Source organism: Corvus cornix, chromosome 5 (assembly GCF_000738735.6).
Source record: "Corvus cornix cornix isolate S_Up_H32 chromosome 5, ASM73873v5, whole genome shotgun sequence".
Classification (NCBI taxonomy): domain Eukaryota; kingdom Metazoa; phylum Chordata; class Aves; order Passeriformes; family Corvidae; genus Corvus; species Corvus cornix.
The window spans coordinates 54,577,438-54,589,715 of record NC_046335.1 but is presented as its reverse complement, the minus strand read 5'-3'; the positions used below and the strand labels follow the sequence as shown (position 1 = coordinate 54,589,715).

At 56.2% G+C, this 12,278-nt stretch overlaps 1 protein-coding gene across 1 annotated transcript; it reads right to left on the bottom strand.

Moving 5' to 3' along the window:
• Window positions 1-5,812: 5,812 nt before the first annotated feature.
• RAD51 (RAD51 recombinase) lies at window positions 5,813-12,260 on the bottom strand. The gene is given in 11 exon segments (XM_010405350.4): window positions 5,813-5,959; window positions 5,962-6,026; window positions 6,296-6,417; window positions 7,708-7,837; window positions 8,137-8,250; window positions 9,115-9,209; window positions 9,888-9,979; window positions 10,531-10,648; window positions 11,051-11,188; window positions 11,522-11,632; window positions 12,002-12,260. Coding segments are annotated over 11 exon segments (1,167 nt in total). The 5' UTR covers window positions 12,128-12,260; the 3' UTR covers window positions 5,813-5,903.
• Between the last annotated feature and the right edge of the window lie 18 nt (window positions 12,261-12,278).

The following is a 12,278-nucleotide window of genomic DNA, read 5'->3' as shown; positions in this document are numbered from 1 at the left end:
GCTTGCACTTTGGCTTTTCAAGGGCTCTCTGGGGGCTGAGGGAGAAGTTCTTTGTCATTCCAGGGCAGCATAAGCCCTGATCCCACTCAAAGCAGGAGGAATTATTTCATCCTTGTTTTTGGATACACTTTTGGTGTTTTCTCTCTTTTGCTGACACTGTGTGGTGAAGCAGCAGCTCCCTGGAATAATTTTTATTTGTAAAACAATGAATTCCCTGCTGGAATCCCAGTCACAGCCCCCCAGCTCAAGGTGCAGTTTAAGGCCTTACATCCTGACCAGGACAAGTTCCTGTCCTTAGACATGGAAACCAGGAGAAAACTCAGACTGGATTGGAGCCAGCATCCAGAATGGGGAAAGTGAGGCAGCGTGCTTGGCCCAGGCTGGGGCTGGTACAGGGGGTGTTCCCCATAGGATGACAAAGGGACCTCCCTGGCATCCCCAGGGCACCTGTGGGGAACAGAATGGACACTTTGAGGGCATATGGAGGTGAGGAGTGGACAGTCTGGGGCAAAATCTGAATTCATCTACATATATATATATATACACATATATATAGGGGATATTTTTGAGGGAAAAGCTGAGGTACTGAGTTCACCCACCTTGCCCCGAGTTGTGTTTGCACAAAGCGGGACCAGAGGTGAAGGTCAATCCAAAGCCAACCCTGCTCAACCTATAAATCCCAGGATAAGTTCTACAAGCTGCCCATTGAGGGACTAAAAATACACAAAAAATGGAACCAAGAGCATTAAGAAGGTTCCTGGGAATCCCATTACAGTGTTGTCATTGCATTTTTAACAGATCTTTAAGCTTTTTTATGACAACAGTGCATTTCTCTGTTGGGGTTATTCATTCTGTGGGCAGTGAGGTTTATCTGGATTTGAATTCCCTCATGGCGGTCCTGACACTGCTCAGGAGCTGGTAGGAAAAACAGACTCCTGGCAGGCACAGGGTGTTTTCCCCCGGAGTTCATCCAGCTGCTGCCCACCAGCCCAGCCAGGAGGGATCTGCTTTGGCTCCTGTTTTCTGCCAGGGAAAGAAAGTTTTCCATTGATCCAGCTGAGATTCCAGCAGCCTCATCTCCCGGAGCTCCCCGGGCAGCCAATCCGCTCTCCCGCCCCTCCTGCGGCCACCGGGGCTGCGCTCGCGCCGCCGCTCCGTGTCCGGCAGGGGGCGCCCCGCGGGGCGGGCGGCGCTGAGGGAGCGGCGGCGTTGGGGGCGTCCCGGGGCTGGCGCGGTGCCCGCGCCCCGCCCGCTTCCAGCCGGGATCCAGCGCCTGCTCCGGGGAGCCGCCGCCCTCCTGCTGGTCCCGGCACCGGCACGGCCCCGGCTCCCCGCGGCCGCAGCGGGATCGTGCCCGGAGCCCCGGCGGGACCCCACCGTGCCGGCCGGAGCAGGAGCGGCAGCGCCGGGCTCGGCCCCAGCACCCATCCTGGAGTGGCTCTTCCCGCCCGCGGCGATCCCGGTCCCGATCCCAGCCCCAATCCCACCCTGGTCCTGCGGCTCCAGGACCGGTACCCTGCCCGCCGAGGGAGTAGCGGCTCCGCCCGGGACCCCCAGCCGACACCGGCAGGACCCGGACCCGAATCCCCGGGCCCGGATCCCGACCCCACTGTAGCGCCTCGGGCTCCGCGTAGCGCCGGGACCAGCCCCGGTCCCGGGCTCCGCACAGCGCTCCGAGCGACGGTCCCGCCGCATCCTGGGATGAGCATCCATCGCATACAGCGGAGCGGGCGCGGGTCCGCCGGGATTTACGAGCGCGGGCGGGGCGGGGCGGGGCCGGCTCAGGTGCGCGGGGCCCCAGAGCGGCTGCGCGGGGCGGGACCGAGGGCATTAAAGCCCCGGGAATCAGCCCGGAGCCATTTGCTCTCTCGGCGCGCGGGGCGAGAGGCTGGGGCAGGGCCGCGCTCTATATTTCTATTCCTTTATATTTCTCTTTACCTCTCTTCCTCTAAACCTCCCCTTCCCACCCCTCCCTTCCTCTCCTTCCCTACCGCCCTGCTCTCTCCCTCCGTACCCTCCTCTCCTTCCTCCCGGACCCCCCGGACCCCCTTCCCTATCCCCCTACACACCCCTACCCTACCCCTCCACCCTCCCCCTCCTTCTCCACCCTTCCTTCCCCCCACCCCGGCTCTTCCCTGCCCCTCTCCCCTTCTGCCCCCCAATTTCCCCACAGCTGTCCTCAATCCTCCTTCCTCCACCCTTCCTTCCCTTTCCACCTCTCCCTACTCCCCTTCCCTCTTTCCCCCTCTGTACCTTGACACCCCCACCTATGCGCCATCCTCGTCCTCCTTCCTCCACCCTTCCTACTGCCCCACCCCATCTTCCCCTGTTCCTCTCCCTGCTCCCCTGCACACCCTGACCCCGACCGCCCCCTCTGCCCCGCTATTCCCGTCCTCTGTTCCCCTTTCCCCCGCGGGGCTCGGGGCGCCGGAGAATAAAGCCCAGAGGGCCGGAGCCCGGCGCCCTCCGCCCTCGCTGGAGCCCCCACACGGGGCGAGACCCGCTCGGCGGGTCCCCCATGCAGTTCACAAGCACCGCCCAACACCGCCGGGGCTCCGGCTTTCCCCACATCACACTGGGGGCTCCCGGGGGGGTCGGGGCTGGGGGTCAGGGAGGGCCCCCTCCTTAGGAGGGGTACCGGGTGGGGTGGGGGTGGGATGGGCCCCCTCCGGAGGAGGACGGGGTCCCGGGCGGGGGGTCAGGGTGGGCCCCCTCCGGAGGAGGGGGTCCGGGGGAGGCGGAGGAGGGACTTTCCCCCCTCCAGTCCCTCCCCCGGATCCCCTCCTCCGGGCGTGGTCCGCCCCGGCCCCCTCCCGGATCCCCTCCTCCGGACCGGGGATGGGGGGCGGGGCGGGTGGGGGGGAAGCAGGGGGTCACGTCACTTTGCGTGAACAGACACAGAGCTCGCCGGCCAAACGCACGACCCCGCCCTCCCTGGGAGTCCCGGTCCGGAGGAGGGGACTAGAGGGGGGAAAGTCCCCCTCCGCCTCCCCCGGACCCCCTCCTCCGGAGGGGCCCACCCTGCCCCCCCGCCCGGGACCCCTCCTCCTCCGGAGGGGCCCATCCCACCCCCACCCCACCCCGGTACCCCCTCCTAAGGAGGGGGCCCTCCCTGACCCCCAGCCCCGACCCCCCGGGAGCCCCCAGTGTGATGTGGGGAAAGCCGGAGCCCCGGCGGCGTTGGGCGGTGCTTGTGAACTGCATGGGGACCCGCCGAGCGGGTCTCGCCCCGTGTGGGCTCCAGCGAGGGCGGAGGGCGCCGGGCTCCGGCCCTCTGGGCTTTATTCTCCGGCGCCCCGAGCCCCGCGGCTGCGGGGAAGGAAGGAGAGGGGAGAACGGGGAGAGAGAAGAGATGCGGGGGAATGAGAAGGGGTAGGGAAGGGGGAGCGGGGTGCAGAGGGAAGCAGGAAGGAAACGGAAAGGCTGGATGGGGGGAGAAGGACGGGGGAGAAGGAGGGTGGACAGAGGAGGGGAAGAGGGGAAGAGAAGGGGGTAGCGGGTTAGGGACAGGAGAGGTCGGAGTGTGGGAGGGGGGAGGTTTGGGGCGAGAGGAGGGGAGAGTTTGGGGGAGAGAGAGAAGAGGGGGAAAAGGGAAGAAAGAAGGGGAACACGGGGAGAAAGAAGGAGGGAGAAGGGGGGACAGGAGGGGAGGCCGAAGCCCCCGCGCCTCACCCGGGGAGCCCGGACAGGGAATTCCCGCGCGCACCGCGCTCGCAGTGAGCAAATGGCGAGGGAGGCGATTTCCGGCATTAAATCCCCTCGGCCCCGCCCTCGCAGCCGCGCTGGGGCCCCGCGCACCTGAGCCGGGACCGGCACCGGCACCGCCCCTGAAGCCGCGCCCCGGCCCCGGCCCCCTCCGGGCCCCGCCTCACAGAGCCCCGGCCCGCCCGGCCCCAGAGCCCCGCCCTGCCCGGGATGGGGACGGGACCATCGCCCGCGGCCCCGCCCCTCCCACCTGGGCCGAGCCGGGGCTGCTCCCGGCACCGGCACCGGGGCTTCGGGTCCGGGTCCTGCCCTTGTCCGCCGGGGCCCCGGGCGGGGTTGGGGCTGGGATGGGAACGCGGTCCCCGCGGGCGGAGGAGTCGCTCCGGGACGGGCGCTGGGGCCGAGCCCGGCGCTGCCGCTCCTGCTCCGCTGCGGCCCCGCCGGGGCTCCGGGCGCGGCCCGCCACGGCCCCGGAACCCTCCAAACCCCGCCGGTCCCCGCAGCGCCGGAGGAATTTTTTATACATCGCAGGCAGATAATTCTCGTAGAGAAACCCCAAAAATAAAAGATACGCGGTCGGGTAGGGGGGCGGGGGGCAGGCAGTGTTCTGCTTTAAATTAAAACGTATTGGGAAAAATAAATCTGTGGAACAGCTCATTTCCTCTCCTGGGCTGGCTTCTGTGTGATCGGCTGTGATTCCAGCTGCTCGCTGTGGGACGCTAAGGAAACGCCAGGTGCTGAGCACTACAGAAGATAATGGGAAATCTCTCTGGATCAGGCAGTGTCCCAGAAGTCTGGCAGTGCTCAGCATTCCTGGCTAGAATTTGGGGAGAGGGTCCCCTTCCACAGTGTCCCCATGGAGCTGACACTTCCCAGCATTCCTGGCTGGAATTTGGGGATCCCAGCACAGCCCCTCCATAGTGTCCCTGTGGACCTGGCACTGCCCACCATCCCTGACCAGGGTTTGGGGCTTCCAGCACAGCCCCCCCAGCACATCCCGCTGCTTCCTCAAGTCCCCTTTAACCAGGATCCTTTTTGGGGTGGGGGCACCCAAACCCAGCACAACTGGCTTTAATCCAATTTGGGGGGATCTCCCCTCTCCCCTCCTCACCGAATTCCTGCTGCCAAAACCCAGCCTGAGGCTCAGCTCTCCATCCCCTCAATCTCTCCAAGGAATTGCACTTGGATTTCCCAGTCCAGCAGGGCAGCAATGCTGTTGTCCTCATTGTGTATCTTAATTGCAGAACTGCCTAAGAAATAATTGAAAGAAATTAAAAGAATGAAGAGAAAATAAAGAAGAGCTGCCAGCTCCAACCAAGGGGTGCTCAAGCCCCTTCTCAATGAGTTGCTTTAATTAACCAATGAAAATGAAGCAATTAAGATCACATCAACATGTTATTATTCTTTTTAATTGAGTTCTAGAGAAATATTGCAGAATATAAAAGAACCTTTTTAACCCCCAAAACTCTTTGAGGAGATCCACAGGGCAGGGCTGCACTGCACCCCCAAACTGAGGAGAACTGGGAGAAAAGACAAACCCAGACTGAGATTCCCAGGAGATTGGTGCAGCTTCTGCCAGCCAGAACAGCCCTTGTTCTGAAAACCCACCTGTGAATCCCAGGAACCTGGGCCATCATCAATGTCCTCAGGGGCCTTTTTATTTAAAGCAGATTTCCAGAGAGTATTAACGAACTACAGAAAATTAAACTGAAATGTAAAGGAACAGCTCCCCCAAGCCAGCAGGCTGCAGCATCCAAAAGAAAATGAACAGAAAGATTATGGATTGGGACCATCAGCAATCCCAGATCCCTCGTGTGGAATAGCACTCTGCTTTGGTTTATAAATCACCACTCCTCTTAGGGGACAAACCCTTCAGCTTTGCTTCCAATTCACCAAGTTCCCAACTGTGGCCACTGAGGTTCTGCTGCACCGTGTCCACGGTGGGATCCAGGAAAACACGCAGGGTATGGTCCTCTGGGAATGTTGCTGAGGAAGCCACTGACCTAATCTGTGCCTGCAGCCCAGAGGGAATCTCTTCCCAACAGCTCTGGCTGTGCTCGGTGTGTCCCGACAGTTCCCACGCTGACACACCACAGCTTCCTCTGCCCGCTGCCTTGGGAAGTATCCCTAAGGTGCCACCAAGAAAGGAGCTTCTTATGGGCACAGAGTCTTGGGCTTCAGGGGAAGAAAAGGAGCTTTCAGTCTTTAGCATCTCCCACTCCGTCAGCATTGATAGCAAACATGGCTTCAGCCTCGGAAGACACGGAGAGTCATAGATTTTACAGATCCTGGTCTCACCTCGGCCTTTCCGCAGGTACAGCCTGACAGGGAGAGGGAAGGAATCAGGTCAGGATGGGCAGCGTGCTCCCAGAAAATCATCCTAATCCATAAGGGATTAAACAGAGCTGTATGAACTGCCTGAGATGTTCATTTCCCTGCGGACGGAGGGCCCAGTGTGGCACTAAGCCGAAGCATAGGCTGGGCCTCCCATGGACAGACTATGGAAACCCCCAGAAGTAAAAGATGCTCAGCCAGTTTCATAAAACATTCCAAACCCAAGCTCCTGGGATCTGTCCATCTCTTGTCTCACCTGGTGGTGGAAGCATGAGCGATGATATTGCCTCCGATGGGTTTTTTGGGATCTGCAGCAAACATGGCAGCTCCGTCTACCTGTGCCACCACCTGGTTTGTGATGACAACGGCCACACCGAACTGCAGGGGAAACAACCAAAACCCAGTTATTCCCACAATCAGAGCAGAAAAGCAGGGAAAAGGACACAGGGGCACTCCTGGTATCCATAACTGTGGGATCCAGCCCCTCCAAACCAATGGGAGCAGAGGTGGAGACAAAGCCCTTAGGACCAGTTTGCTGGGGTTTATAAGAAAACCAATGAGTTTTACTTTGGCAATTGTATTGGGTTTGTATGGCCAGGATTTGGTAGTGGGGGGGCCACAGAGATGGCTTCTATGAGAAGCTGCTGGAAGCTTCCACCATGTCAGGCAGAGCCAATCCCAGGATGGCCCCAAGAGGGACATGCTGCTGGCCAAGGCCGGGCCAATTAGAAATGGTGGTAATGCTTCTGTGATAACAGATTTAAGAAGAAATCAAACAAAACTTGTGGTGCAGCTTCAATTCCAGCTAGAAAAGAGTAGGAGTGAGAATATGAGGAGAACAAGATGCAGACACTAAGGGCAGTGAAGAAAGAGGGGGAGGAGGTGCTCCAGGCACCAGCTGAGATTCCTCTGCAGTCCGTGGTGAGGACCATGGTGATCCTCCCTGCAGCCTATGGAGATCCACAGGGATGCAGAGATCCACCCACAGCCCGTGGAGGAGCCCCACGCTGGAGCAGGTGGATGCCTGGAGGAGGCTGTGAGCGACGTGGTGGAGAGAGGGGCCCTGCTCCCAGGCTGGAGCAGCCTGTCCTTGGGGCACTGCACCCCGTGGAAGAGAGACCCATGGTGCAGCAGTTTGAGGGGCACTGCTGCCTGTGGGATGGACTCACATTGCAGCAGTTCACAGGGAGCTGCTGCTCGTGAGATGGAGCCACATCGGAGAAGTTTGTGGAGAACTGTCTCCTATGGGAGGGACCCCACAGTGCAGCAGGGGAACAACTCCTCTCCCTCAGCAGTGGGAGAAGCCTTGGGTGGATGAACTGACCAAACTCCCCCATTCCCATCTCACTGTGCCGCTGGTATAGAAGGTAGAGCTGGGGAGGAGGGAGAACTGAGGGTAAGGTGTTTTCAAGAGCTTATTTTACTTCTCATGATCCTGCTTTAATTTTGTTAGTAATGAGTTCACTTCACATGTCTAAGTTGAGCCTGTTTTTCCCTGTATGGTGATTGATACACCAGGAGTGTTTTCTCCTGGTCCTTAACTCACAAACCCTTCATTAAACTTTCTCTCCTCTGTCCAGTTGCAGAGGAGGGTGAGTGAGCGGCTGTCACAGGCGCCTGGCGTTTGGCAAGCGTCAACCCACAACATTAAACCCAGTCAATGCTCACCTCATCTGCCAGGCGCAGCAGCATCCGCAGGAACCTGGCCAGGTGCATCTGCCTGGCGGAGAGCTCCCCCCTTCCCGAGTAATCCGTGCGGTACAGGGCCGTGGCACTGTCCACGATCAGCAGCGCGTACCTGGGAAAGGGGAGGCAGGGCTGTTAAGTCTCAGTTCCAATCCCAAGCTGCCTGCACAGCTCTCCTGGGAGCTAGGAAATCATCAGCACTGTTTCTAACCACAGTTCTAAACTGAGCTTCCTCAGGCTGGCACTGAGGAACCATGAATTCCCTGTGTTTGTACAGCCACATCAGCTGGAGCCAGTCCCTGGCATCCAGAATTCCAGCAGCAAGACGCGCCCATGGAGCAAGCTGGCTCCCTGGAGAAGCCAAAGGCTAATCCCATGTGGGAACAAAACCCCTTAGATCAGTGTAATTACCGTGACTCAGCCATCATGGCAGAGGCCTGGTACAGCAGCTGGGTCTGGTGGTCGGTGTTAAAGCCCCGGGCATAGGCCACGTTGTCCAGGACATCGCTGCCAGACAGGCCATACCTGCAAAATCAGGGAAAATAAAGGGATAAACCCTGGGTGACAATTTCATCCATAGCAGTTAGCCCAGAGCTTTGGCAAAAGACTGGAATAAAAACTCACATCCCCAGCAGAGATAAAAACAGAAAAAATGCAACCTGTGGTGATGAGAAGAGAACGGAATGATTGGAACCATTTTAAATGGATAAGAGGAAACGGCCTCATGTCATACCAGGGGAGGCTTGAGGCTGGATATTGGGAAGTCTCCTAGTGGAAAGGCTGTCCAGCCCTAGTACAGCTGCCCAGGGCAGTGGTGGAGGCCCATCCCTGGAGGGATTTAAAGCCGTGTGGATGTGGCACTTGGGGACATGGGACAGTGGTGGCCTCGGCAGCACCGGGGAACGGTTGGGCACCATGATCTCCGAGGGCTCCTCCAACCTGAAGGATTCCATGATTCCAAGGACATTCTGTACACGGCCAGCACAGACACAGCTGTGCCTGCTGCAAACATCATTTCACTTCCTCTCCTTTGCTTGGCTGCCAAATATTCCCTGGCGACAGGGAACACAGGAGCAGTCCTTGCTGCAGGAGAAGCCAGCAGGGTTAGATCAAATTCCCCTCAGAAAGAGCTAACAGGATCCAGCCAGTCCTGTCCCCAGCTGCTTGGGAAGCTCCCAGTCCCTTCCAGTAGCAAAAAGAGAGGGAAATCACCTCATGCCAAGGGACAATGACACGAGAGCTGTGGGGAGAGAGCGGCAGGGACAGGAGAGGAATGGCAACACCAGAGGTTTCCAAAGGGAACACCTGCCAAATCAACCTCCACGGCCTGTGGAAAACGTTTTCCAACTGAGTTGTGAGTCCATCTATTCCTGTCTTCCACTCACAGACCTTTCAGCCACAGCCAGGAGCCGCTCTGGACGGAAGGTCCCCTCCGTGTCGATGTACATGGCTTTTCCCTCGCCGCCCCCGCGGTCTATGGGGAGCTAAAGGAGAAGGCAAGGAATGAACAGGGAATAATCTATCCATAAATACAGCAGATATTGCCACACACCCTCACTGAACTCATACAACAAATAACATCCCAAGTTATTGTGATTAAAGTCCCATTTAGCTGGGAAAAGCAAGAGGAAAGATTCCTGGTCCCCCATCTCTGACACCTTCCTTTTGTAGTACCTGTCACCTGGAGTGCCAGGACAAGGGGGAATGGCTTCCCACTAACACAGGGCAGGGATAGATGGGATATTGTGAAGAAATTCTTCCCTATGAGGGTGGTGAGACTCTGGCACAGGTTGCCCAGAGAAGCTGTGGCTGCCCCTGGATCCCTGGAAGTGTCCAAGGCCAGGTTGGACAGGGCTCGGAGCAACTTGGGATAGTGGAAGATGTCCCTGCCCATGGAACTGGACGGGCTTTAAGGTCCCTTCCCACCCCAACCATTCCAGCATTTCATGATTCTACACAAGGTGACAGGTGCTTAGCTTTGAGCTGGGAAGTTTAGAGAGTCAACTAAATGATCAAATTAAGTCCAAGCCTTTAATATTTTAGGGAATAGCAACCTCTAGACAGTAATAAACACTTAAAAAGTCAAGGAAAGTGCCAAAATTAGCAAATATCCCAAGGCTGTGGGGTCTGAATATTGGACTGTAATGAGGTGAAGCCCCCACCTGACAGGTGACTGCCAGGGTGTGACACAGCTGCGTCTTCCCAGTACGGAATTCCCCGAACAATTCTGTTATGGACCCTGTTTCTATTCCTCCTGAAAGGAAAATAATAATAATTATTAATAAAACTTAAAAGGTCACATGCTACAAACAGGTATGATCTATGTATCCCACATATCAAATACTACATTCACAGAGACTCAGTTAAACACTGGATTTGGCTGAAAGTTTCAAAGCTAAGAGGGAAAACTGCTTGTCAGCCTGAGGTTTGTGTGTGCTGTAGATAAGAAGTTCGGGTGTGTTTTTGAAGATGGTGAAGAGCTAAAATTACTTGTTTTAATTTTTGGATTACCAGAGGAATGGGGAGATGGTGATGCCTGGTTTCGTTTACCCTAAACACATTGCGGACTTAAATAAACCAGAAGCATCAAAAAATGGACAGCTTTGGGTCTTGCATCATGACTAAAAGGACTAAAAGCTATTTCTGCAGCTTTTAAAATAAAAGCAATTATTCAAGAGCAGTTCTAGAGGTCTTTCATCCAACCAGGGCTTGCCTTATGTGGTTCTGTGCAAGGACCCCACTCACAGGAAAACCCCACCCTAATAACTGAGCTTAAGCAGGAAAGAGAAATAATAAAATGCTGACCTTGAAGCAGCTTATCCAGCTCTTTGGAGCCAGTGGTGATCTGGATGATCTCTGACCGTCGCTGGTGGAATTCTGTGGCTGTGGTGAAGCCCATGGGAACCAGTTTGGCTGCCTCAGCCTGAGGGAAAAACCCAACGGAGCAGTGCCAGGAGAGTTCATGCCATTCGTTAACCCCCCCAGTAATTAATATTTCCTGCCTTGTGGAGAGGCACCCATATCATTCCATGCACATTTCATAGACCTTGCACAAGCTGGTACCTCTGAACAGAACTGAAATTCTGCTCCGAGAAAAAGCTCCAACATCCCTTTTGTGTGTTTTATGGAAATATCCTCCCCTTGTCCCCCACCAGGTCAGTTCAGTCCTGTCCTGGTGTGTTTTGCCTTTTCCCATCACAAGTCATGTTACACCTCTCATCACCTTCACTGCCCTCTGGAGACCTTCCAAATTCACCACAACACTTTCAGCCAGCAGAAAGAAACTTGTGGAATATCTTGGGTTAAAGTTCCAGAATATCCTTACCAAGATTTTGTCAGCTTTGGCTTCGCTGATGCCTTTAATGTTCAGCAGCTCCTTCTTTGGTGCATAAGCCACAGCCTCCACTGTGTGAAATCCAGCTTCTTCCAGCTTCTTCACATCATTGGCATTTATGCCACATTGCTGGGAAGCAGGGAGGGAGGAAAAAGGACACGTGTTGGTATTTTTTTTTTTTACACAACATAAGTAAGAATTTAGCAGCAGAGTTTTCAGTTTCGCCTGGTTTTTAAAGAAAAAGGTTTAGGTTGGATATTAGTAAGAAATTCTTCCCTGTGGAGGTGGTGACACCCTGGTGGAGAAGCTGTGGATGCCCCATGCCTGGAAATGCTCAAGTCCAGGATGGATGGGGATGAGCTTTTAAGGTTCCTTCCAACCCAAACCATTACAGGATTCCATTCTAGGAAAAAGAGTAGTGGATATATGGAAAACTTTCTCCAGAGGTAACTCCTCACCTACCTCCAACCTGGATATGAGCTGCGGCCCAAAGCTCTCCTCCTCTGCTGACGTGTCTGCACTGGCCTCGAGCTGCATCTGCATGGCCATGGCAGCGAGGGACCAGGACACCCCCTGGAAGGAACCAAACACTTCAGTGTTCCCTCTTAGCAGTAAGTTACGTGGTCACATGAATCAGGATCATGGAGTTATTAAAGCTGGAAAACTCCTCTGAACTAGCCCTTGATGTTGGGGCTGGGCTGTGCCCCAGAGCCTGCCTCCCCTCGGACTGCCACAAACACCTTGGAAAGGGCTGGAGGACCCTGCGGAGGATTTGTACCACCCCTGGGATTGCTGAGCAGGATGGCAGGCAGGAGCTGTCATGGGAAACTGAAGGATACAAGGGAATTCACACACTTGGAATATAACACACAATTTGAATATTATAGATTATAGTGACAGGACAAGGGAGAATGGATTCAAACTGACAGAGGGGAAATTTACATTGAATACTGGCAGGAAATTCTTCTCTGTGAGGGTGCTGAGGCCTTGGCACAGAGAAGCTGTGGCTGCCCCTGGATCCCTGGAAGTGTCAAAGGCCAGGCTAGAACTCGATGGCCATTCCGGCATTCCACGATTCTAACTTTACCGGGGGCCCGGCCAGCAGCACCTCCCAGGTACCGCCCGCCGGCGATCTGGAACTCCTTGGGTTCCCCGCGCCACGTCCCCTCATTCTGCTCAACTCCAGCCCTTTGTTTTAACGCCTCCTCACGGCCCCCCA